Source organism: Eptesicus fuscus, chromosome 7, assembly GCF_027574615.1.
Source record: "Eptesicus fuscus isolate TK198812 chromosome 7, DD_ASM_mEF_20220401, whole genome shotgun sequence".
Taxonomy (NCBI): Eukaryota; Metazoa; Chordata; class Mammalia; order Chiroptera; family Vespertilionidae; genus Eptesicus; species Eptesicus fuscus.
Genome location: NC_072479.1, coordinates 93450452 through 93476836, shown reverse-complemented (window position 1 = coordinate 93476836; position 26385 = coordinate 93450452). Strand labels below are relative to the sequence as shown.

Sequence of the window (26385 nt, the reverse complement as noted above, 5' to 3'; positions counted from 1 at the left end):
TCTGAGCACAGAAGTATTCGTGGCATAACAGCGCGGCCTGTGACACGGAGTCCTTGCAAGGACCGATCTTATCTCGGCTGGGCTGCCCCACGCGGCTTCGGGGTCCCCCGCCCAGTCTGGAGGGCCGCCGCGCACGCGCAGATCGGGAGGGCGCGCGCCTGCCTTCGCCCTTCCGCCCTCCAGGGGGCGCTGCCGGCCCCCCGCTGCCGCCTCCGCCGCCGCCGCCGACTCTTGCCCGGCCAGACCAGGGCGGCGCTGGCTGCCTCGCGGGGTGCAGGTCCGCCTCCGCCGCGCCGTGGGCGTGGGCTCCCGGCTCCCGGCTCCCGGAAGCGGCGGCCGCGGCGCGGAGCCGAGCCGGCGTCAGTCGCCGGAGCTGCAATGCGCGGCGGCCGGAGGCCGTGATCTGAGCGGGCGGCCCGGTGGGGACCGCTGCATGGCGGCGCACTGAGGCGGCGGCTCTGGCTCTGGCTCTGGCTCCGGCTCCTCGGGGCGTGGCGTGGCGGCGGCCGTGGTGATGCTGCTCAAGCTCCTGCAGAGACAGACCTATACCTGCCTGTCCCACAGGTATGGGCTCTACGTCTGTTTCGTGGGCGTCGTTGTCACCATCGTCTCCGCCTTCCAGTTCGGCGAGGTGAGTAGCGGCTCGGGATCCCTGGCCAAGGCGCCCTGAACCCGCGCGGCTCCGCGGCCCCGGGGCCCCCGACCCCCTGCCGCCCTCGCCGAGCCCGGGACGCCGCGATTCCGGGCGCGCGTGACCCCTGCGTCCGCATCCTCCCTGCCGCCCCGGGGACCCGTCCTAGCGCCTGCCCTTTCCCCGGAGACGCGGAGGACTCCGACCGGCTTTCTGCATCTGGGGTCGAGATTTCGTCCGCCCCCTCCCCCGCAATGGTTTGGGGGGAATAGGAGCTCGTTTTGCTGATTCCCTTTCCCACCGGTGCATTCTTCGGGGTCCCCAAGTCATTTGACTTTCTCCCGCAGGCCTTGAACCTCCAGGAATCCCCTCCCTCCTGGACACCCAGAGTTGAGTTGGTGTCTTTCCATTCCTACATGCTGATCCCTTGCCCCTCCTACCGTGTTGCCCCTCGGGTGTCACCCTTCTAATCTTTTCACCTTTGACAAAGGCACTTGACTCTTCTTAACTTAGTTTCTTCCCGGTTCTCAAAACTTCATCCAAGGGCACGTGTGCTATTGCACAAGAATTTGCCGTGGGAACAGTGTAACTGGCTCAAACTGTAAAGGACTCCGTGTGCAAGGGGGCTTTTTTGCACGTTCGCTCTGTCCTTTGGGACAAGTGTACACCGTCCGTCGGCCCCGCTGGCAGATGTGCACACACTGATGTGAGAGGTCGCTTGGCACCTCCACTTTTCCCTGTCCCGAGATTACCTTCACGTGACCCACGTGACCAGGGCACCTTAATGAGTTTGGACTCGAGCGCTTAACCTCTTGGGAGCCAGCACAAGCCCCGGGGTTATGGGATAGGGCGGCTAATCGTTTCGATCCCAGGTCACACAAGCCCTGCCTTTGTGAGTCTGCGTGCAGTTAACAGTACAATAAAGTAGTTGGGTCGGGCTGTAAATTCCTCAGAGGGTCCGAGCAACAGGTTTGGGAGGTGGAAATACACACACACACGGGTTTAATAGATTTTTGTGCGCTCCGGATGATATACACTTTAAACATTTTTCATGGCTGAAACAGCCCTTTGCTTTGGGTTGGGTAGTTATTTCATTATTGATGGTCTCATACGGGATTCTTTTCTTTTTTTAAATATGTTTTTATTGATTTATAGAAAGAGAGAGGGAGAGAGAGAAACATCTAGGCGAGAAACGTTGATAGGCTGCTTCCTGCACGCCCCCTACTGGGAATTGAGCTGGAAACCCGGGCATGTGCCCTGACTGGGAATCTGAGGGTGACCTCATGGTTCATAGGTCGAAGCTCAACCTCCGAACCACACCAGCCAGGCGAAAGGTTGGTCAGGGGCTAATAAAAATACATTTTATAAGTGAGGGTGAGAAAGTGCCCCAGACTTGTAAGTGGAATATGTAACTGATACACCATCTGCTGTTCTATCCTTGTTTCATGTGTTGCAATGAAATATAGTGACTGTATCTATGTATAGTTGTGTCTTATTGCTGATAAGATTTATTTTTTTGGCCCCGAGTCATTTAAATTAGCTGTTTATTAAAACCCGTACAGTGTGAAGGTGACTTAGAGGCATCAGTTGTTGGAATCTTTTATTTTATATATTCGATGGCTGGTTATTTATTTACTAAAAGAAAGACTTTTGTCAGTCTCGAGATGACCACAGATCTAAGAGTTTGGAACAGACAAAAGAAATGAGAGGCAAAGAACATCAACTGGTGGCATAGGAGATGACTCAATACCACTAATATTGTTGTTAATTTGTACAGCACAGTTGGAAAGAAGAACTGCCAGATTAGGCAGATCTGGGTTTGAATGCTGGTGCCATTATTCGTGATCATGATAATAGTTAATACGTAGGGCATGATGGTGATAATAGTTAATGCATAGTTAATACAAGTTCTAGGTCTTCTCTTAACTGCTTTCACATTCACTCATTTAATCCTTACAACACCCATGTGAGATGCGTTCTATTATTACACCCATTTTACAGGTGATGAAACTGAGGCACTTGCACACGTTAATCTAGCCCAGTCCGTGGCAGAACTGGGTTCAAACCACAGCAGTATATGGCTCCAGAGCTGTTCTGTTAAGCACATCTCTTCATGGCCTCTCAAACAGCCCAGACTGTCCTTTGTATGACCTTGGAAAGGATACTTAAACTCTCTGAACCTCAGCTTCCTCGTCTTTAAAGTGGAGGCAAGAATACCTTCCTTGCAGGTTTGATAGTGAGGACCAAGTAAGATCTGTATGTAAAGTACCACACATAGTTCCTGGCACATAGCAGACTCTCACTAAATGGTAGTAACTACTGCTACTATTATCATCAACTGATTTATATCTTTAATCCTTATTTTGAAATAAACTCTTGAAATAAGAATGCTGTCATCATACAGTTAATATTACCAACTTGTTAATAATTTCACCAATTGTTAACTGTGAATTCATAATATTTTTTCCTTCCCTCTTTTTTTTTGTAAATATATTTTTATTGACTTCAGAGAGGAAGGGAGAGGGGGAGAGAGAGAGAGAAACATCAATGATGAGAGAGAATCATTGATCGGCTGCCTCTCACAGGCCCCCTACTGGGGATCCAGCCCGAAACCTGGGTATGTGCCCTTGATCGGAATCAAACCTGAGACCCCTTAGTCCACAGGCTGATGTTCTATCCACTGAGCCAAACCTTCCCTCTTAGAATAAGTGGTATTGGCTGTACACCCATCCAAATTCTGAGACAGAAAAGTGGAAATGAGGGAGGGAAGTATATCTATATATATATATAAGTGTAATATGCAAATCAACCGACGGCAGAATGACCGGTTGATAAGATGTGCATTGACTACCAGGGGGCAGACGCTCAATGCAGGAGCTACCCCCAGCCTTCAGGCCCCAATCACCTGATGGGGGATGGGGAACCAGAGGGTGGGTAGCAGCAGACTTGCGGTAGGGGGTGGAGCTAGCTGCTGGCAGCCGGGGAAGATAGATTGAAGGCCAGGCCTAGGGACCATGTTGATGCATGAATGTCATGCACCGGGCCTCTAGTTTTCAAATATTTTTTTTACTTTTCCCTTAAGTTCAACCAGGTATTTTCTGGAGAACCCATGGGAACTCTGATTAACAAAAGCAGAGCTGGATCCACATCCACAGTGAGCACCCTCAAGCTGGGATCTAAAGTTCACTGAAGTTCATTGCCTTGGGGTGAGGGTAGCAGGTGGGAACTTGTCCGTTGAAAACTGGTTTTCTTGGGCAAGTCATGTGCCCTTGGGAATCTAGTGTCTTCATGTATAAATGAGGACACTAGCTTAACTATGCTCTCAAGATTCATTTTAGCTTAGAAAGTCCTGATTTTAAATATTTGTCCTTTGTTAGTTGATATTGTATAGACTTTCAAACATGCTTTTGAAGTAAAAAATGTATTATTTCAGGACCATCATTACTTAGTTGAATTATTTATACACAAATCTATATTCCCTTATCCGAAACTTCTGGAAGTACTGAATGACCTTATAATTAAATACCAGTATCTTTTACAGCGGAACATATGACTGTTCACACTCAGTGAGGAAAATAAAGACTATAAATAACTTCCAGTAAGTTTAGGCCAAGTTTTGCCACCAAATAAGTTCAGGTCAGGTCAGGTTTTGCTGCCAAATAAGAAACAAAAAGGTTGTCACTATTGAGAACTTTTTGGATTTCCGGATTGCGAATAGGGGATTGTAGATCACTGCTGGGTGTGTATGTATGTGTGTGAAATACATCACTTCCTTACCTGCACTAAGTATGGGAACAAATATTCAAAAATGAACTTCCATGAGGAAGTCAGAGAGGTTCAGACAGAATCTGCTGTAGTGGATAGTAACTGTCCCTGCCCTCCCCTCCCCCCTCCCCGCCGGTTTCTTTTGCTCACCCACCTTCTACTGCCATTTTGGATGAGTGAGATTCTTGTTCAGTGAAAAGGAAGATTGAAAACTCGGTCCAGCCCGGCCAGCGTGGCTCAGTGGTTGAGCCATTAGATACCAGTGGTCTCTCTTTGGAGTGGTTTGGGAGAGATCCACAGCCCAGCTAACTGTTAAAGTGGGGATCTTGTCTTATTCCCTGGTGTATTATTAGCGCTCGAATGAAAGGATGGAGATGACCTGAACCAACATCCCTTCAAGCTCGTTTCCAGTAAAGGTATATGTTTTCTTTTTTTGTGTGTGAATCCTTACCTGAGGATATTTTTCCATTGAGTTTTTGTTTGTTTGTTTTGTGTGGGGTTTTTTTTAAGAGAGAGTGGATGGGTGGGGAAGAGACACAGAGAGAGAAACATCGACGTGAGAGAGATACATCAATTGGTTGCCTCCTGCACGCACCCCAACCAGGGCCAGGGATCAAGCCTGCAACCAAGGTATGTGCCTTGACCGGAATCGAACCCGTGACCCTTTAGTCCGCTCTATCCACTGAGCCAAACCGGCTAGGGCAAGTTTTCTACTTTGATGCAGACCATCTGTAGTAACCTTTTCTTTCTCATACATGATTTGTCTGATTGTACTTTGTAGGGTGGAAGATGCTGTCAAAGATACAAAGAATTTTAGCTCATCCTTGACCATCTTTATATACATAGTTGGGATGAGGCCATGAGGACTGAGTAGTAATAAAGGGAGTAGGTAATTGAATGCCTGGGTAGGTACCCAATAATCACTTAGAAAATCAGAGGATGGGAAGGAAATTATGGATTGAAGCATCCTAGAGGAAGCTGAGACTTTTACAAGAAGGCAGGAGCTTTTTTTTGGGGGGGGGGTGAGGGCGTGGGGAGGGGGGTTATTAGTGGTTTAAAATTGCTGCTAGTATTAGCAGCACTTGGTTGTGACAGAATCCCAACTCCGATGTGGCTTAAAAGAAAAGGTTGTTTTTTGACTGGTGTATTTGAAAAATTATAGGGTAAAACTTTGGCAGGGTTGGATCAAGGTGCCCAAGTGATGTCATCAGTAATCTCTTCCTGTCCCTGTTCTTCTGTTGGTTTGGCTCTCAGGCGAGCTCTTCCCATGTGGAAACAAAGATTGCTGCCAGCAACTCTAGCTTCTGAGCTACCGTTTTAGTAAGCCCGGCAAAGGAGAACTTCCTTCCTCGGAGTGCCGGCTGGACCCAGGTGGCCTGCCTAGCCAGGGAATGCGTGCCCTTGTTGTTCCCTTGTTAGCCACCTGGATCATCCCCAGAGCTAGGGCTGTGAGCCAGCTGTCAGTCTCCAGGCTCGAGTGAACCATGTGATCTGAGGGGGGTTCCCTAGAGGGAAATCAGGAGGTTGTTATCAAAAGAAGGGCCAGAGCAACAGATGTCCCAGACACTGGCTTGAGTCAAAACCCATTTCCTTTCCTGGTTCTGAACGTTGACATTGTGACTGTGACAGCTGTTAGCCCTTTACCTTGTTGTAGAAGATGAAAAAGTGGGTTGTTTCTATTTGTAATAGCTTGTTAATTTCTCTATCTGTGAATCTTGTGTTCTTAGGTGGGCGTATTAATATGGAGTTTTGTTAAACGCAGCTCAAGTGTGCCCTCATAAATCTTTCAGTAACGATTCAATATATATCGTTAACTTAATGTGGTAATTTGATAGTTGTATTTTGTTTGACTTACTCTTGAGGTCTTAATTGGTTGGTCATGTTAATGAAATTTAGCAAGTTGGCCCAGCCGGCATGGCTCAGTGGTTGAGTGAATGTTGACTTCTGAACCAGGAGGTCACAGTTTGATTCCTGGGTAGGGCACATGCCCGGGTTGCAGGCTTGATCCCCGGTGTGAGGGGTGCAGGAGGCAGCCAATCAATGATGCTGTGTCAACCACTGAGTCACACCAGGGAGCAATTTAATTTGAGTTTTACATGACATGGAAGCCTTCATAAGGAGATGAAGACCCAAAGAAGTGCTTAAACCTGAATGTTTTAATGCTAGGTTTGATGAGTGGAGCATTGTGGGAGGACAAAAAGGGTATGAGCTGAGTTTAATGAGCTGGGGAAACACAGGCCTGCTGGTTCAGAATTCCTTTCAGCCGACAAGGATGGAGACAAGGATGCTCCTTTCCTCCAGTTATGGAGAGGGCACCTTTCACAGAAGGTCATATGACCTGCTTCAGGGGAAGGTCAGAACATGCTTCCCATGCCTGCTCTTTCTCAAATTTCTTCAACTTGAAATATTCATTATGCCAAGCTGCCGTATTTTAGGGGCACGTATCCTGATCCTTGTCAGCTCAGAGTGAGGGAGGGTGAGCTGATTCTGCACAGCAACCACCTTTCCCTTGTCCGCAGAGCAGGTAGCAGCCAGTCCTTTCTGTTTCCCAGGCGTGAGACAGACGTGGCATCCACCCAATTGCAGGGACCTGTCATGGGCTCCCTAGGTCATACCACGGAGTCCTTTTCCTGGGCTTGAGGTGATGGGAAGATTTCCACCCCTCCCCTTCAGCTGAGGTGGAGCAGAAGTCACAGAATGCCAGCGGCAGCTTCCAAAAAACCCTCCCCTGGACCTTTTTACTGTGATTTGGAGGAGTTTTCAACCACCTCTTTAGGAAACTTGACATCTTGGTCCCACACTTCTTTTTGAAATGTGGCATCTGGTATTTTGGTGCCTTAGATGAAACTTTTGTTTCTCCATGCACAAGCTTCTCAATGATGATTTGCCACTTCTGTACTCAGCATGCTGATCACAGAGATGTTCTCCTTCTTATCTTGGAATCCCTGTGTCCCAGCAGAGCGCCTGAATCACTTATTCAGTTGGTACATTCTTTGAGTGCAGTGCCAGGCCCCTGGGCACGGAGTAGTGAACAGAGCAGACAGGTTCCCACAGACAAGGAGTTTATATTCCGGTGGTGCATTCAGACATTAAATGCTACTTAATGAACAGTTGTGAGAAATGCTGCAAAGAAGGAGAAGGTGTTGTGGGAGAGACCTGCAGGGAGAACTGTCTGGTGGCTGGGTGGGTCAGGGAGATTTCAGAAAGGAAGGGAGAGGGAGAGGGAGAGAGAGAGAGATAGAAAACCATCAATGATGAGAGAGAATCATTGATTGGCTGCCTGCTACATGTCCTCCACTGGGGATCGAGCCCACAGCCCAGGCATGTGCCCTGACTGGGAATCAAACTGTGACCTCCTGGTTCGCAGGTTGACGCTCAACCACTGAGCCATGCCTGGGGAAGGTGTTCTTGATGCAGTTTGAACTCAACTTGAAAGGGTAGAATTTCTGAGGCAGGGGACAGAGGAGGGTAGGCCTACCGAATGTTCTCAACTGGGAGGTATTTTGCACCCCCCCGCCCCCACCCCAGAGGCATTTGGCAACGTTTGGAGACATTGTGGGGTTGCCATGATGGGGGTGTAGTGTGGGATTGGTGTTACTAGCAATTAGTGGGTGGAGGTCAGAGATTCCGCTAAACATCCTGCAATGCACAGCACCGCCCTCGCAGCAAAGATTATGCAGCCAAAAATGTTCCTAGTGCTTGGGCCCTGGAACCATGAGAAGGTTTGAAGATGGGGTACACGTGAGAAGTCCATGTGGCTGGACGATGGAGAGCAAGAGAAAGTGTGGATGTAGGAGAGATTGGTGTGGTTGGTGCCCTGCTCCCAGCCCTTGGTAGAATAGGTGTTCAGGGTTTGGGTGTTGGTCCTGAGAACAATGGGGTAACCTTCAAGGTTGTTAGGTATTGGCATGTAGAAGGTGGAGGCCAGGGATGCTGCTGACCATCCTATGATGCACAGGACACCCCCATAACAAAGTTATCAGGCCCTAAATGTCAATACAGCCAAAGTTGAGAAACCCTCAGTTAGGACAGTTAGTTGGGAACCTTGGGGTAGGCCCATAGAGGGCATTTAAGGGAACTGAACCGATTTGAGAGATTTAGGGTGCAAGATAATCTGGCCTTTTTATTCCATTATGTGCCAAACACTCTACTGACTTCTTGAGATACAAAAATGAGCAAGATGGACAAGTTCATTTGTTCACTCAGACCCAACTATAGGTGCTCAGTGAATATTTGTTGAATAAATACATATAAAAATTTATTTATTTTTTTTGCCGAAACCAGTTTGGCTCAGTGGATAGAGCTTCGGCCTGCGGACTGAAAGGTCCCGGGTTCGATTCCGGTCAAGGGCACGTACCTTGGTTATGGGCACATCCCCAGAGGGGGGCGTGTAGGAGGCAGCTGATGGATGTTTCTCTCTCATCGATGTTTCTAACTCTCTATCTCTCTCCCTTCCTCTCTGTAAAAAAATCAATAAAATATATTTTAAAAAAATTTTAAAAAAATTTATTTTTGCTCTCTGATTGTGATTAAGCCTATTGAGGAAAGATGGTTTAAATGAGATGCTTCATGTATATAAGACACCTTGCACGGTACCTGGTGCAGGGTTCAGTAGATGCTAATTAAATGCCAAGTGTTCTGTCCCAGGACAGTCCTTCCCTTGGCTGTGATGCTTATGAAGGCAGCAGCAGGAGACCTTACTTCTGGGCTGGTGCCAAGGTCACACTGAAGAGTATATTGATCTTTCCTTAGAGACAGAAGAAAAGTTCACAGTGATTTCTTTATCTGACTGCTTTATTATGGTTGATATGAAAGCAGAGGGAGTAAGTTTATTAATTTAATACAGCCGGAACTATATAATACCATATGTTATTCTAATTCCTTCTAAAATGTAACAAACAAGTGGAGCTATAAAAGGTTATATACTGTATTCTCAATATATCTTTTGAAGTTCTTGCTGTTCTTTAGATTGATTGTTCCAATCTTATGATCACATGCAGTATCTTAAACGGGTGACTAGTCAGCCCGTGTGTGATTCATTTGTGCACTAAATTAAGCAGGAAAATGTGATCTTTCAAAAATATTACAGATTAAGTCACACTTGTACAGGGAGAGCCAAATGAATTCTACAATTGACTAAAAACCATATTGCCCATTTTAAAATTGCATCCTAAAATTGTTTCCTCTTGCCCCGGCCAGGTAGGTAGCTCAGTTGGTTAGAGCAGCAGTTGCCAACTGGTGGTCTGCAGACCACTGGTGATCCGTGAGGTCCACTGGTGGTCCGTGAGGTCCACTGGTGGTCCGTGAGGTCCACTGGTGGTCCGTGAGGTCCACTGATGGTCCTGAGGACCACTGGTGGTCCGTGAGGTCCACTGGTGGTCCGTGAGGTCCACTGGTGGTCCGTGAGGTCCGAAAGGTTGGTAACTGCTGGGTTAGAGTGTCATCCTGATACGCCAAGGTTTCAGGTTCCATCTCCAGTCAGGGCACATACAAGAATCAGCCAATGAATGCATAATGTTTCTCTCTCTTTCTCTGTCTTTCTTTCAAGTGAATAAATACATGTTTTTTTATTGTCTGAAGTTTTTCATATGTCACCTTTTCCCCAATTGACCCTCCCCCCAGGAATAAATACATTTAAACAATTTAAAATTGTTCTTTTTTTTTTTAAATTGTTTCTTTTAGGAGGGTTCTAGTTTTCTTTTCCCCTTGATATACCTTGCTTTTCCCTTTTCATTCCATTAACTTAATTTCTGTCTCTGATTAATTCCAAATTGGATTAAAGCTTCTTTACCAAAATTTCACAAAGTATTCATTTGGCAGAGGTTTATGGAGGTAAACCTACTGCTTACTAGAGACACAACGATGGTTCAGTTTCTTTCTGCTCTTGAGGAACTCACTCTCCGGACAGAGAGATGGACAAGCAGATAGACAATCTTAAGAGGTATTGTGATAAGTTCAGTAGAAGACAGAGGGTGGATGTTGGGCAGTTTCTCAGACAGGGTGACATGTGAGCTTGATCTTGAAGAAGATGGCTGAGGGAAGAAAGGGGAGGTCTCCCCCCTTTTGCCTTAAACAGCACATTTATTTTCTTACGATTCTGGAGGTTGGAAGTCCAAGATCAGGGTGCCCAGCATGGTTGGTATCTGGTGAGAGCTCTCTTCATGGCTTGCAAATGACCGCCTTCTTGCTGTGTCATCACATGGTGGGCAGAGAGAGAGAGAGAGAGAGAGAGAGAGGGAGACAGGACCTCCCTTAAGTGAAGGATGCCATAGGTGTAAAGGTATAGGTGTGGGAGGCACTATCACCTTCTAGGGACTCAGGTAGTTCTGAAGGGCTGCAGCATACCCAGGATTGAAGCTGCAGAGGTAGGCGGTGGCCACTTTAGGACTTGCCTACTGAGTGAGGCTAACAAATTTCGATTCATCCTGAAAAAAATGGGGGTCATTCAAACAATTTAAAGCAAGAGAATGTTGAATTAGGTCTCTGTTTAGAATGATTGCTCTAGAGCAGTGGTTCTCAACTTTTCTAATGCCGCGACCCTTTTATATAGTTCCTCATGTTGTGGTGACCCCCAACCATAAAATTATTTTCGCGACCCACAGGTTGAGAACCGCTAGCAGGGTAGCCTAAGACCATCGGAAAACACAGATATTTACATTACGATTCATAACAGTAGCAAAATTACAGTTAGGAAGTAGCAACGAAAATAATTTTATGGTTGGGGGTCACCACAACATGAGGAACTGTATTAAAGGGTCGCGGCATTAGAAAGGTTGAGAACCACTGCTCTGGAGGTAATGTGGAAGGTGAATCACAGGTGGAAGAAAAGGGTAGCAGGAGGCTGTCGGGCAGTAGGAATCGAGGTGAAAATACCACGTTGAGTGCAATGCTTCAGAATCAGCAGGCTTTCAATACTGATTTTTATAATTATACAAAGGCCTGAAAGAAAGGTGTATCTGCTTTTGGAAACTGGCATTATCTCTTGCTGATTTATTGCTTGACTTTGGGCAAGTCTTTTTATTTATCCTCCATGGGATGGTATTAGGAGGTGAGGCCTTTAGGAGGTGATTAGGTCATGAATGGAATAGTGTGCTTATAAGGGAAACCCCAGAGAGCTCCTGGCCCCCTTCCACCATGCGAGGTGTCACAGGAGAGGACAGCTGGCTCTCACCACACACCAAATATGCCGGTGCCTTGGTATTTCCAGCCTCCAGAACTGTGAGGTATAAATTCCTCTTGCTTATAAGCTATGGGCTAAGACAGGAAAACGAAATGAGCATGCTTAATCAGATGTGATTAGAGAATTCTTCTGGTGACAAGCAGATAGGACTTACGGATTGCTATCGAAGGAAGAGGAAGAGGGTTGGTAGAAAAGATAAAGCTTAGAATATCTTTAAGACAGAGATCTTGGTCTCCCTTAGTATACTTCAATGCAAACTAAATTTATTTTTTTCAAACTGAATTTTGTTTTCAGAAACTATGCAGAACCTTAGGCTTCTGATTATCAATGTGTGAAAAGCTCTGTCAGTGTTACTTAGAGTTTTTACTACTTGAGGTTAGAGCTCCAACACCTTAAGTATTATAGGATAGCATGTCACATTCCTTTGAAAACTTGAGAAAGCGACATGTGCTTTTACAGAGTGTGCCTAGTAGGCCTGCTGTTATGTCTTCACAACTCTAGCCCTTTAGTCTTTTTTATTTTTATACATATTTTTATTGATTTTAGAGAGAAAGGGGGAAGAGAGAGAGAGATGGAAACATCAGTGAGGAGAGAATCATCGATCCATTGCCTCCTGTTTGTCCCCCTCCTCCCCCCTTGCTGGGGATCGAGCCCGCAACCCAGGCATGTGCCCTTACGGGAATCAAACTATGACCTCCTGATCCATAGGTCGACGTGCAACCACTGAGCCACACCAGCCGGACTAGCCCTTTAGTCTTTACCTGACTATTTGGGAATGGATCCAAAAGCAGAAAGTTCTAGAGGGAAACTATGGAGTGGTAATCTGTTCCGAGTTGTTTGCCTTGTAAAACTAGTAGCCATATTCATTCATTCTAGAATGTTTATGTCCTAGCCAGTGTTTTCGGGAGCACCAAAGAGTCTTGGGTTCGATTCTTGGTCAAAGGCACAGACCTGGATTGCAGGTTTCAGCCCCAGCCCCAGCCAGGGCATGTTTGGGAGGCAACCAATCGATGTCTCTCACATCGATGTTTCTCTCTCTCTCTACCCCTCTCCCTCTCCTTTACCCTTCTCCTCCCTCCCTTCCTTCCACTCTCTCTAAAAATCAATGGAAAAAATATCCTCCAGAGAGGATTAAAAAAAAAAAATGTTGATTGATTTTATGTCAGGCATTGTCCAAGGATCTGGGAATAAAAATAACAAGAGGTCAAGTTCCTGGCTGTGAGTTGCTCACAGAGGTGAGACACATATTTAAACCCGTAAGTTATACTGCCGCACTGTAAATGCTATCTTTAAGAGACGTATAAACAATTCGTATGTAAGTATTGTACAGCCCTGTATGACCGGCATATCTCATTTACTCATCAAAACAGTCTTGTGAAATAGGTGGCATTAATATCCTCATTCTACAGAAGAAGAAATTGAGAATGGAGAAGCGCTCTAGATTTTATCAGTTCCCAGATTTAAACTCATGTCTTCTGATTGTAAATCTTATGAACTTTGCACTCTATTATTATACCCGTTCTCTTCTTAATAATTACCTTTCTCCTTTTCTTAGCTGGGGAATTCCTCTGATGCAAAGAATTATGGGCTTTGCATCTCATTCAGCCATTGAGCCACACTGGCTGGGCAATAATTCTTAATAACATTGTTTATGACGTATTTCAGGGCTCATGTAGTATTTTAATAAATAGTATTTTAGTTCATTGTTTTTTAAATTTTACCAACAAACTATCCTTAGTAGTAGAGTGTAGAGAGGAGGTGTGTGTGTGTGTGTGTGTGTGTGTGTGTGTGTGTATGCATGTTCATGTGAGGTGGGGGTGGGTGGAATAGTTCAAAATGGCAAGTAAGAATTTTTTTTAATATATATTTTTATTGATTTCAGAGAGGAAGAGTTAGAAACATCAACGATGAGAGAGAATCATTGATTGGTTGCCTCCTGTACATCCCCTACTGGGGATTGAGCCTGAAACCTGGTCATGTGCCCTGATTGGGAATCGAACTGTGACCTCCTGGTTCATAGGTCAATGTTCAACCACTGAGCCACACCAGCCGGGCCTTTTCCAAGTTTTGAATGGATCATATAGGCCCCTTAAAACCCTCCAGTACCTCTGCTTCCCCTGGCACATAAGGCACATCCCAGTCCAGGCCCAGCGTCCTTTCCCAGCCGCATTTCTCTCCAGTTACTACCTGCTTGTGCTCCAGCCAAAACCAGCTGCATAGTTGTCCTCAAACAACTCGCCCTTGCTGCTTTCAGCCTTGAGCATGCTCTTCTGGCACTGTCCTTTCTCTCTACCTGGTGACCTCATTCTCCCAAGACCCAATTCTCATATCACAGCCTTTTAAATCTCTTTGATTTTCATATGTATGAGACTATTCTTATCTTGTAATTTATTCATCTGGGTTGAGCACAGTGTCTGGCATACGGCAGGCACTGAGTAATAAATGGATTTTCATTGCTTTACCTGTTCTTTTAGCAATTCTTAATGAAATGAAAGTTGTAAACTCTTACTATTTGATGCAAATAAAACATTGTTTCTTGTCCTGGCCAGTGTGGCTCAGTTGGATCATTATCCCATACACCAAAAGGTTGTGGGTTAGGTTCCCAGTTGGGGCGCATATGGGAGGCAACCCCAATTGATGTTTCTCTTTTTCTCTCTTTCTCCCTTTTATCCCCTTCCCTCCCCCTCTCTCTAAATAATCAATAAAATATTTCCTTTGGTGAAGATTAAAAACAAAAACAAAACACACCCTAAACGTTGTTTTTTTTCTTCGTCTTCTTTTCCCTAGGTGGTTCTGGAATGGAGCCGGGATCAATACCACGTTTTGTTTGATTCCTACAGAGACAATGTTGCTGGAAAGTCCTTTCAGAATCGGTGAGAAAAGATAAATTTTGGGGAGTTTATTTTTACTTAAATGATAAGTCATGAAATCACCCATGTTTAAATATAGCAATTAAGGGATCTCTCCAAGTTGTAGATATGGTTTAACTTATTTAAGACTACTCCCATCTGAAGGAACCTTGTAGTCCATCCTCACATTTTTTAGATGGAAAATCTGACTCCCGAAGAGTAATGCTGCCTTGCAGTTTATTGAGTACTTTGTTACATGATCTCATTTTATGCTGCCCCAGTTCCACGAGGTAAAGGTAATTTCATCCCCCTGAAGGATGAAGGAACTGAGTGGCTACTCTGCAGCTGTTCTGAGCCCTGACCAGTATTCTTTGGTTGACGTCACTCTGTTAACCAGGGCCATTCCCATGGTCGCCACCGGGACTGGACCTCACCTGCCCCTGTGGCCACCACATCTTGCTGTCTTGCTATGGGAAGGAGCAAGCGACCTCACAGGTTGGATCTTTGGCTCCTTAAGGCCACGCTTCTTGGTACAGCCATGCTTGAATGCTGCCTTCAACCTTTCCTTTTCTTGGAGAGTTTCCTCTCTCACAAGACATTGGGAGCAGTCTTGACCAATGTCTTCCTTCCCTTCTTGCAGTTGAAATGAATTGCACGGGCTCTTTTCAGTGTTTGTCTATAAAGTTATTTATATTGTTTTATATCATAAAAGCAATAGATGTCTCTGGTGAAAACAGTTCAGCAATACAGAAAAGTAGAAAGTAAAGCCTCTCTCTGTTCCATTCTGGATTTCCCCACTCTCAGGAACCACTGTTAATGAATTTTTGTTTTGGATTCTTCTGGTGATCATTCCATCTTTAAAAACAAAGTCCTCTCCTTTTTGATTTATTCACTTTGTGCAGTATCTATTGACTCTCCTTTTCATTGTAATGACACACAGCAAATCAATAAGGGGAAGGAGCAAGAGGGGACCAAAACAAATGGGAGGTAGCTACCGAGGTACTTAACTTCACAAAAAAACTTGGTCTAAATGTCAGAAGCCATAACCACAGATCCTGACTGTCATTATCCCCTGAGGATAGAACCCATAAATCCTTCCCGCTACTCTTACTGAACCAGAAAATCTAATGAAACTACAAGTAATAATTGGTGTTCATTGGCACACTTGGACAGTTTTCTAAGAACCTCTAGACTGTATCACTGATTCCTCTGGAGCCCTTGTCCCCAGCTTAGAAGCACTTCCTGTCTCTCTTCTCTCTTGTTATGAGTGCCTAGTGATTTCTATCAAGTAAGTAGTTTTAAAAATAACTGCTAATTAGGTGTATACACTATTTTTTTAAAAAAATACACTTTTATTGATTACTAGAGAGAGAAGAAGGGAGAGGAAGAGAGAGATAGAAATATCGATGAGAGAGAAACATTGATCAGCTGCCTTCTGCACTCCCCCTGCTGGGGTTTGAACCCACAATCTGGGCATGTACCCTGACCGGGAATCGAACCAGTGACCTCTTGGTGCATGGGCTGATGTTCAACCATGTAGTCACACTGGCCGGGCTGGATGTATGCACTATTATAGTTCACACCATCTCAATGAAGAGGGCTTGTGGGATTTCTTGAGTTGACCTAAAGCTTTACTCTTTGCTGTAGTCCTTAAATGAATGACCACCCAAACTTTGCTTCTTTAATGAAGATGGAATCTGAGTCTTACTCTGTTTTAGATCCTGTGATATAACTATCTGCTGTAAAGAATTTTGTAGTCTAGTAGGGGAGGTAACTTGTAGCCAAGTAACTAGTGGAGTAGGGAAACTAGATCTTTCTCTTAGGATCTCTGAAAAAAGAAGTGAAATCAAAACTACTTTTATGACCATACTAAGGTGCCATTTGCTTTTTTACTGTGTTGACATTAGCATTGATGGTGTAAAGCAGTGTGGGTAACATTGCCACACCTTAGCATGAGTCATTGTATTCTCCACCACCACATATTTGCAGGGGCAAGAGAAACTTGGTTTACTTAAAAATACTCACGATGAAGCAGTAAAAAATGATTAGTTTGGTTGTATATTGGCCCTTTGAGTAAGCATGCCTTTAACGTGTATGAGGAAAGGGGAAGCAGACCTAAAGACCTGACTGCATGGGGATTGTCTTGAGGAAAAGCCACATGGTGATTGTTTGAGTTGCGGTCCGAACTAGCTCTTCTGCTCATGGAACACCATTGTTATAACTTGAAAGGACAAATTCAAGTGTGATTACTCAGACTTGGTTATTTGGCAAGGATTTTCTTGACAATGAACAAGCGATCCTGTCTCTTGAAGGAAAAATAGTAATAGTATTGGTTGCCAATGCTAAAGCTTAAACTTTCAAGTGAAAATTAGAATTTTGGAAAACATGGTTCCACCACTGTGAGCTTAGCCAGCGTCACAATATTGTAGGCTTCTCTGACTAGATTTGTGATTATCCAAAGCAATGCCCTTTGTTAATATTATATAAGAAAATTAAGGCAGTGCGTCACCATTCCGCAGGTCTGCAAAACTCTATACGCTGTTATTCTGCAGATAACTAGTACATTGGTGTTACAGATTATAGACTCTTGCATGGGTGAAAGAGCCATTATTCAAAGGGAAAGAAAGACCAATGGATCTGAATATAAAAGCACAAAAAATTTATGTTTCAGACTCCACATTGCAACTAATTTTTAAGAAATTATCACTTTTTTTTGGTGTAGCAGCAAAAAATACTCCTCTTTCCAACTTCATATATGTTTGAGCCTGGGTTTTTTTCATACACTTCAACCAAAATAACATAAAAGGGTCAGACTGAATACAGGAGATTGGAGGTGCTTGCTTTCTTCTGCTAAGTCTCAAAAGAGATTTGCAGAAATGTAAAACAATGCCTTTCTTCTCACTAAATTTTGTTGTTGTTGTGGGAAATAGTTATTTTCATTAAAAAAGTTATTCATATGAATAGTGAAGTGGTTTATTTTGTTTTAAAATGAGTTAATATTTTAAAACTTATCTTAAAATATGTTAGGTGTGCATAGTTATAACCTATAAGCAAAAACTTTTTTGGGCGGGGGGCCTTAATAATTTTTAAGAGTGTGAAGGGTCTGAGACTAAAAAGTTTGAGAACCATTTCCTTAATGTAGCAATTTTCAAACTTTATTATGCACCAGAATCTCATGGAGGGCTTTCTCCCCGGCCCAGAAGTGCCTGAGTCCGTAGGTCTAAGAGGGGCTCGGGGAATTTTCATTTCTAACGTGTTCACTGATGATACTGTGCTGCTGGTCTGATGACCACACTTTGAGGACTATTGCATTAACGAATTCTTAATGAAATAGAATTTCCCTGCTTCTTCAGTTTTCATTTTAGTAACACTGAGTTTTCTAAGGAAAGCTCAAAATGGGTTGTCTTTTTTCTTACTCAACCATTTATTGAGTACCTAGTTAACCTACTGTGCCTTCTGCTGTGCTGGGTGCTGCTGGTGCAGCTGTATAAATCCCTGCCCCAAGCGCTTCACAGCCTTTAGAAGGATAACTAGCTTAGAAAACACAAATATTGAGGTCAGCGGTTTTAATCAAACTCTTGTTCTCTTTCTGAAGAAATTTTTTGTGTATGTTAAATATTTCTTTTCCTGCTTTTCGATTGCATTAAAATGTAGTTTGATTTTTATGCAGGGGTATTTCAAAATTGCATAATTTTGATGATGACAAGTAAGTGGGTCATATATAACATATCATATGTTCTAATATATTTTAAAATATCATAATGCTTATAGGAAGTTTCATGATTTTGCTAGTTTTTCTATAAGTCTTTTTCATGTTGTTTGCCCTGAATGGGAAAAAATCCCATTCTATATGTCAGTAACAGGTGAATATATAAATTATTTACTGCTAATTATGAGGCCTTATGTTTGTTTGGGGCTTGATTTTGTCTTCTCTAAATTGTAGATATTAGATTAAATATAAAAGCTCTCCCAACTTTTTGGTTCTGAGATACTATTTAAGCCCTAAGTTTTATGTTTTTTTTTAACCTACTTTTCATTTAATCTAAACTGATTAAAATAAAAGTTGTGTCACTGTCACCACAGCTTTGGTTTTGAGTCAGAAGTGACTGATAGTCTTCAGGCTAAGATAAAGACTTCCTTCTCGTCTGAAGACTAAGATAGTGATCTCGTGGTTAGAATGAAAGACTCACACTCACTGTGACCGTGTCTAATAGAAAAACAATTGACTCACTGACCCAGAGTAGATCACATGGTCTCCTTAGGCTTGTTAGTTTAACTCCAAAGAATTAAATTGATCTTATAATATAGCCTTAGAAAAACCAGTACATAAATGCATTATGTACTTACATTGTTTTCCTCATTTGAATATGTATGGATATCTCTTGATTCTACTTTAAAAATCTTTAATAGCAGATAAGTACTTTTACAGGAAAGCTTTGGAACGAACAGTTCTTTTTTTCTTACTAAAATATTTTTAAATTAAATTACTTAAGCAGTTTTTTAAATTTTCAGTCTAATTAACCCCAAGAAGTAGGAGTGGGATGACCTCAGATAATTTACATGAGGGTAATGTGAGGCTTTTTTTTTTTTAAGAGAAAAGACCAATGTATGTTGAGGGAATGAACTAATACTTACTTAGTTAACAAGTATATATTAAACCCTATTCGTGTACCAGGCACTGTTCCTAAGCATGCAGTGATGAATAAGCAGAACTCACATAGAACTGACATCTTAGTGGGGAAGTTTTTTGTTTTTTTTTTACTTAAAAATGTGAACTATAATGGACATAGAAATCGGCAGTTTTCAAAGTGAATTTTGAGACCAGCAGCATTGGCTTTATCTCGGACCTTGTTAGAAATGTGAATTCTGGGGCCCCAGGCCAGACCTAGTGAATTGGACATTCTGGGGATAGAGCCCAGCAGTCTGTTTTACAAGTCCTACAGGAGATTGTGATTCCTGCTAGCATTTGAGAACCATGGATATAGATATATGCAGAAAAAACCCACACGAGGAAGCTTTTTGCACACCATTACGGTGGAAGAGAGAGCCTGAAGATAAAGGAAAGAGAGGAAATAATGAAGCAGGGCACAGGATGCATAACATTTCGGCCCAGAGATACTGCGTCTAGACTGGGAAGATAGACACTAAACAACAGTCCAACACAGTGTGCTAGGGATCCCTTAGTGTACAAAGCACGCTGGGAGTTGCATGTTGAGCAGTACATGCTCTTTGTGGGAGCAGTGGGAAGAGGGCGATTGGGAAGGAGGAAGTGGTTGAAAGAAGCATGAAAGAAAGGATATTTCAGGCCGAGGAGGAAGCATGTTCAAAGGCACAGAAGCCTGCAAGGTCTCATCCTGTTTGGGTAAGGCCATACAATTGGAGTGTCCAGAAAACAAGGGGCAGAGTGTGTAGGAGTTTAGATTTTAATTTGCAGGCAGTGGTGACCCTTGACTCAGGAGGGTTCAAGCCATCACACATGCCTGAGTGTGAGGTGATTCCTCATTTTCCCATGAAGCCCTTCGTCCCCTGGTACCTCTTTACCCCACCCCCTCTTCTGTCCTTCCCTTTGCTCCCATTGCTTCTGCCACACTGGCCTCTGACCATGCCCCATAGGTGTCTGCCTTGGGGCATTTGCACAGGGCATTCCCTTCCTCTGGACCATTCTTCCCCCAGTTCCCCACATGGCTGACTTCCTCCCTTCCTTCACATCTCTGCTGAAATGCCATCTTCCAGTGAGGCTGTTTCTGATTTCCCCGTTTAACACTGACCTCCCACATAGGCACACTTTGTGTCCCCATTTTCTGTGTTGTTTTCTCCATAATAACACCGGCCATCATCTGATTATATTTGGTTTATTTCACGTCTTCACCTTTCTAGAATGTAAGCTCCATGAAAGCACAGATTTGAGGTTTTTTTTTATTTACTGCTGAATCCCCAGCATCTAGAACAGTGCCTAACACCTACTAAGTGCTCGGTAAACACTTATTCACTGAATAAGTAGACACTCCTTTTCTCTGCTCATCTCAACTTGCTTTTTTTTTTTTTTTAAGATATTTTTATTGATTTCAGAGAGGAAGGGAGAAGAAGAGAGAGATCAAAACATCAATGATGAGAGAGAATCATTGACCAGCTGCCGCCCACCCCCCCCCCCCCCCCCCCCCCCCCCCCGCCACACACACACACTGGGAACTGAGCCCACAATCTGGGCATGTGCCCTTGGCTGGAATCAAACCCAGGACCCTTCAGTCGATAGGCTAATGCTCTATCCACTGAGCCAAACCATCTAGGGCTCGCTTGCTTCTTTTAAGCTAAAACTTGTCACTTCTTTTTTTCTTCCTTTTTTAATAGGAAAGATTTACCCACCAAACCACATTTATTTTCCATGAGATAATTAACCCTGCACTGCATGGGTTAATTGTAGCCACAAGCAAAGACGTGATGTTTTGGTTAGGCTCTTGAGCCCTTTGTACTGTTGTGGGCCTTAACCTGTGCCTGCCTGTGAGGAAAACAAAAGGAGAGGAAGCTTTGATCCTTGGCAAAAACAAAACAACAACAACAACAACAAAAACAGAAAAGAAAAAACACTGTACCATTACCATTACTTGGAAAAGACCAAACTATACACAGAACCATCCAAAGTATATGTCATATGTCACTGTGAACTCCTGGTCACAGCTCTAGGGCAGTCCCTGAAAGATGGGTAGGATTGGGTAAGTTGATTGAAGAAAGCTTTTATCATGGGTACAACCTGAACAGAAACCCTAAGATAAGGCTTAGAAAGGACACTCAAGAATTAAAAGCAAACTCTCCCCCTACACACAAAAAGAGCAAAAAAACAACAATAACAAAACAAAGAATTAAAAGCCTGTCTGACTTCTTATTTTGGGGATAATGAGGGGAAAATTTGAGCATGTTTGGGAAGTTCTGTGCTAGTGTCTCATAGAAATCATTGGCTCATTCAGCTCCTATGTGCCAGGAGCTCTTCTACTCTATTGGGTATTTCAGGGAATAAAACGGAAGTTTCCTGCTTTGTTGGAGCTTACATTCTGGGGGAGGGACATTCTAGGACTTGGGGGCAGCAAGGAACAGGAAGGCTACAGCATTCAGTAGAGCTAGGTCCTCATTCTAGACTGCTTGATAACTCTTCTAATTCTTTTCTCTGTTTAGCTGCATTTGTATACCAATTTTCACTAAACTGAGAATGTATCAGTTTGATGTGTACTTCTAAGACACCCCCCCCCCACCACACACACACACCAATCCTAAATGTGGAGTGATAGCAGTCTCTTTACAAGGTGGTTGTGAGGACCAAATGATGCCAACTACATGAAGTACATAAACTGCATAAAGTTCTCCAGCATGTATTCGTCCCTCAGCTCCAGTTTGAAATGTGCAATTCTGTGACATATGCCATGCTGGAATTACCTTCTCATTGATTTTTTTTCATGACCTCTAAGTTTAAACCTGACATACTCTTCAAATATATTGGAAAAATGCATATGAGCTTGAGGACTTGTGGGTCTGCCCTAGGCTCTGTCTGCCCATGCCGATCGACGTGGTGTACACCTGGGTGAATGGCACCGACCTTGAACTACTGAAGGAACTGCAGCAAGTCAGGGAACAGATGGAAGAGGAGCAGAAAGCCATGAGGTAAAGCTGAGATTTGAAAAAACAAAACACAACGTTCTACAAGTAACAGTACAGCTCAGAAGGGTAAGGTGACATTTGCGAAGCCATCCAAACAAAAATCTGCATCTCAAATGCATGCCATTGCAGGATCTTGGCAGCCATATGTCTGACCCTTGTTTCTTGGTGCCTAAAGAGGACTCGGCCACTTTGATGAGAGCCTGGCCTCCCTTTGTTAGATGATCTTTTTAGACCGTGGCACTCCGTGGTGGCCTGGTCTCTGAGGGGCCTCACGGTGGAGGAGCCTCCTAAAGGAGCTCCAGGCTTCCTGCTCACTCAGCCTGAGTCCCAGGCATCCTCAAGAAGTGAGGTTTTATGGGGGCGGAGACAATGGTAAGATATGTACACATATAATTCCTTAATAAAAATAAAGAAAGAAAGAAAGAAGTGAGGTTTTAGTACATAAAATAGCTATACAGTAAGTTAGGTTGGTCCCTTGAAAAAGAAAACAGGCCTACAGATTTAAATTTTCTCCATTCAATAAAGGCAGTAAAAACATATCCCCTTTTAATATCAATTAATATACAATGGAACTAGAAACTGGGTAATTCTTTTTAATGTGGAATTTGATCATTTTACTTACTTTATCTGGGCAAGGTAGGTACAGTGGGCTTCTGGAGAGCCTTCTGAGCGAGGGACCTCGCTGATGTAACTTCCCCTCTGGTTCCTCAGGAGTGTTTGCTGAGAACTTCTCCATTCACTCCTTTGTGAAGGTTATGGGTGCCACCCAGTTGCAGGTCATTGGCCAGGTTATACTGCAACAAATAGTCCTTCTCTCAGTGTTAGAGAATGATGGAAGACCTTCCCAGGGCATGCAAACAGCTTTGACAGCCTGGTACCATGTTCTACTAGTAAGATGTAAAAGCTTCCATTTTAAGTAATCTGTCATGATTACTGTGGAAGGCACATGATATTATTTGTTGATCAGATGTCATTAAATGTATAATTTAATGATATACCTTAAATGTTATAAGCATTATAGTACTCCCTACTGGTTAGTTCCAGTGGGGTAACCAAGAAAATCAATGTTGTAAGTCATCTCCTATTCACATTTAGGGCCAGCACTGGTCCATGCATATGTAATGAAATGTGTTTGCTTTCTTTAGAGAAATCCTTGGGAAGAACACAACAGAACCAACTAAGAAGAGGTAAGCAGTTTGATCTTTCTGTCAGGAATAAAAATTTGAAGGACTTAAGTGAAACTTCCAGGTTCGCACTTGTTTCTGTTGGGAACACAGTATTTTGTGTTAACTTTTACTCCTATTCAATCCCTCTTCGGCTAGTTTTTGACCCCCAAATTACTATGCATTCATTAGATGGGAAATTTTGCAGTGTTAAAGGTGTAGTTGATTGAGGACTCTGGTTATTTGGGTTGTAGCTAACTAACCAAAGCTTTATCACTTTTTGTAAGGGTTAGACAGGTTTTTCTTCTCTGCCCACATTAATCTGTCTTGGTGTACTGTTTTCTTAAACTCTAACTGCAGTGTTTCATTTATATCCATTATTTAATTATGCGCTTAATGTATATTTCCTTACCTTTAAATTCTGTTGAAGTTGTATGTCTTTTTTTTTTTTTTTTTAAGTTGTATGTTTTATATTTGAGGGCTAGGAAGGGAATTTAGCTCAGTGACAAAAATCTGATATATCTATCTTGATTTGAATCATTCCTGACTTAGATCCTTAAAACAAGACTGTCTCACTGAGAAGTGGAAATCTCTGTTAATGATCACTTCCCCACTTAACAGACTTAAAAATAAAATAATTATTCATAGAAAAATGATCCTGAGCAGTTTTGAGATCCAGAAGTACCTTCTGAATCATCTGTTTATGTTATTTATATTTACTTATATATACTACTGTTATACTATTATTTTAAAATTCCTTTTAAATTATTTAAAGTGATGATGCCACATTACAGAAAAGTTGAGAGGAAAGTGAAAAGGATATACAGAATTCTGTGGTCCTCATTCAACAACTATGATCATTTTATTATTCTCTTTTCATGCATGTTTTTATACTTATAACTTGTAATCTTTGTACAATTTTGTGTCCTATCCTATTTTTAAAATTTTATACCATTATACATATTTCTATGTTGATAAATTACCTTCATGCTTCTTTCTTTTCAATTTTAATAGTTGTATAATATCCCATAAAGTAACTGCACTATAATTTACTAAATGTTGGACACTTAACGTATTTTCACTGTTGTCAATACTTCGTGATATTTTTTGGGGGTCTGGCATTTTCTGTGTGTGGGTTTATTTATTCTTCCTGTTTCTCTTCTCCTACTTGGACTAGATTCATGGAAGTAAACTCTTGAGGAAGAAGCATGTATATGTTTTTATGTTGCAAAACCAAAAAACCCTTCAACTAATATGATATACTGTACATGTATTTCCAAAGAGGAAATGGTAAACATTTATGGTGACACTAACAGTTTTGGAGAGGAACAGGTTAACTGTACTTGGCTAACATTGAGTCACTACTAGTATTTTTTGAAGGGTGCTAATTTAGTGAACATTGTTTTCTTTTGCATTTCTTTCATTATTAGTGAGGTTGGACAATTTTATTTATAGTCATAGCTATCACTTTGTGAATTCTCTAGCTGTGTCTTTTGCCTGTTCGTTTGTTTAGATAATATGTTTATTCTAGCCCTAATCGTTTTGGCTTAGTGGCTAGAGCGTCGGACTGAAAGGTCCCGGGTTCGATTCCGGTCAAGGGCATGTACCTTGGTTGCAGGCACATCCCCAGTAGGGGGTGTGCAGGAGGCAGCTGATCGATGTTTCTCTCTCATCGATGTTTCTAACTCTCTCTCCCTCTTCCCTCCTCTCGGTAAAAAATCAATAAAATATGTTTAAATATATTTAAATATATATATATGTTTATTCTAGGTATTTCTTAGGTGTAGATAGAAATGTCTCATATGAAATTATCTTAGAACCTTGTACCATTTACTTTTGTTTGCATCAGTGTTGTATCATATCCAATACATTTAATTGTATTCTAATTGAACTTGGTAAGTTGTGTGTAGTATGATGACACTCTATCAAACAGAATTTATGAACTTTCTATTCAGCCTAATAATGGGCTTCTCTGGAATTATGAGTGATCTTTAAAATGATAGTAATGAAATACTGTTTTTTGGTGCTACTTTGAGTTATTAAATTTTGGTGGCAGTCATTTTATTAATAGAAATTTAAAAGCTCTATCTTTAGATTTGCCCTTAATGATTTTATATCTCATACTTCTAACTTACTAAATTTTATATTTTTGAGATAAAATTCCTTGTTTATTAAAATATTATTTTTAATAGGCTATTAGACAAACATCTGGGAAATGTAGTGGTACCAACCAGCTTTTTAGTGTTGATTGATTTTTCAAGAATGTTGTTGTGAGCGTGTTGGTGTTTCTTTCCAGTGAGAAGCAGCTGGAATGTTTGCTGACACACTGCATTAAGGTGCCAATGCTTGTCCTGGACCCAGCCCTGCCGGCCAACGTCACACTGAAGGACCTGCCATCTCTTTACCCTTCTTTTCATCTTGCCAGCGATGTATTCAATGTTGCAAAACCAAAAAACCCTTCGACTAACGTTTCAGTTGTTGTTTTCGATAGTACTAAGAATGGTAAGGTCTTCTTGTGGGCATTTCAAAGTCATGTTATCATTGGATGTTTGAATTTAAAAATTCTTAGTGGAACAGAAATGGTGCAATTTTAAAGAAATTCAATTTTTGTGCTCGCTTTGACAAGCGCTATTTGTTCAGTATAAATAACCTAGGTTTTTCTATTCGTTATATTTTAAATATATAGGGAAAGTAAAGGGATAATCTTTGACAAATTATAGTAAGTTATCTGATTTATTATTTGGTTAAAGTTAGCTTTGTTTTTTAAATGAAGATGTCCTTAAATTAAGGTACTCTGAAAACATTTCACCTGAAGAAAAAAAATAAATGACATTATGTTAACAATTATAACTCAGTTGTAACACCTATGGTGAGAATCTTGGATTTTCCTCTACTAATTTTATAGCATAGCAAAGACTTGATTTTGATTAATAAAATCTGCATTAAACTGTAGTCTTCTAAAAGCTGTTTTTTGAATTCCCATTTGGGTTTCTATTTGACTGCTCTACTTATTATATCATTCATTCAGTAAAGGTTCGTTGAGCCACTGCTCTGAGTTGGTTGATGTTCTAGGTAATAGGGATACAGCAGAGAACCAAAAAGACACATTCCTGCTTTTGTGGCGCTTACATTTATAGTGGGACATAGGCT

General features: G+C 42.4%; 1 protein-coding gene across 1 annotated transcript in view; it reads left to right on the top strand.

Annotated features, from left to right (window-relative positions):
* Nucleotides 1–330: 330 nt before the first annotated feature.
* Nucleotides 331–26385, top strand: part of GNPTAB (N-acetylglucosamine-1-phosphate transferase subunits alpha and beta) — a 51967-nt gene continuing 25912 nt past the window's right edge. The window contains exons 1-5 of the mRNA XM_054719411.1: nt 331–631; nt 14364–14449; nt 21956–22075; nt 23218–23259; nt 25532–25737. Coding sequence (XP_054575386.1) covers nt 515–631; nt 14364–14449; nt 21956–22075; nt 23218–23259; nt 25532–25737 — 571 coding nt within the window. The 5' untranslated portion in view covers nt 331–514. The remainder of the gene's footprint in view (nt 632–14363; nt 14450–21955; nt 22076–23217; nt 23260–25531; nt 25738–26385) is intronic.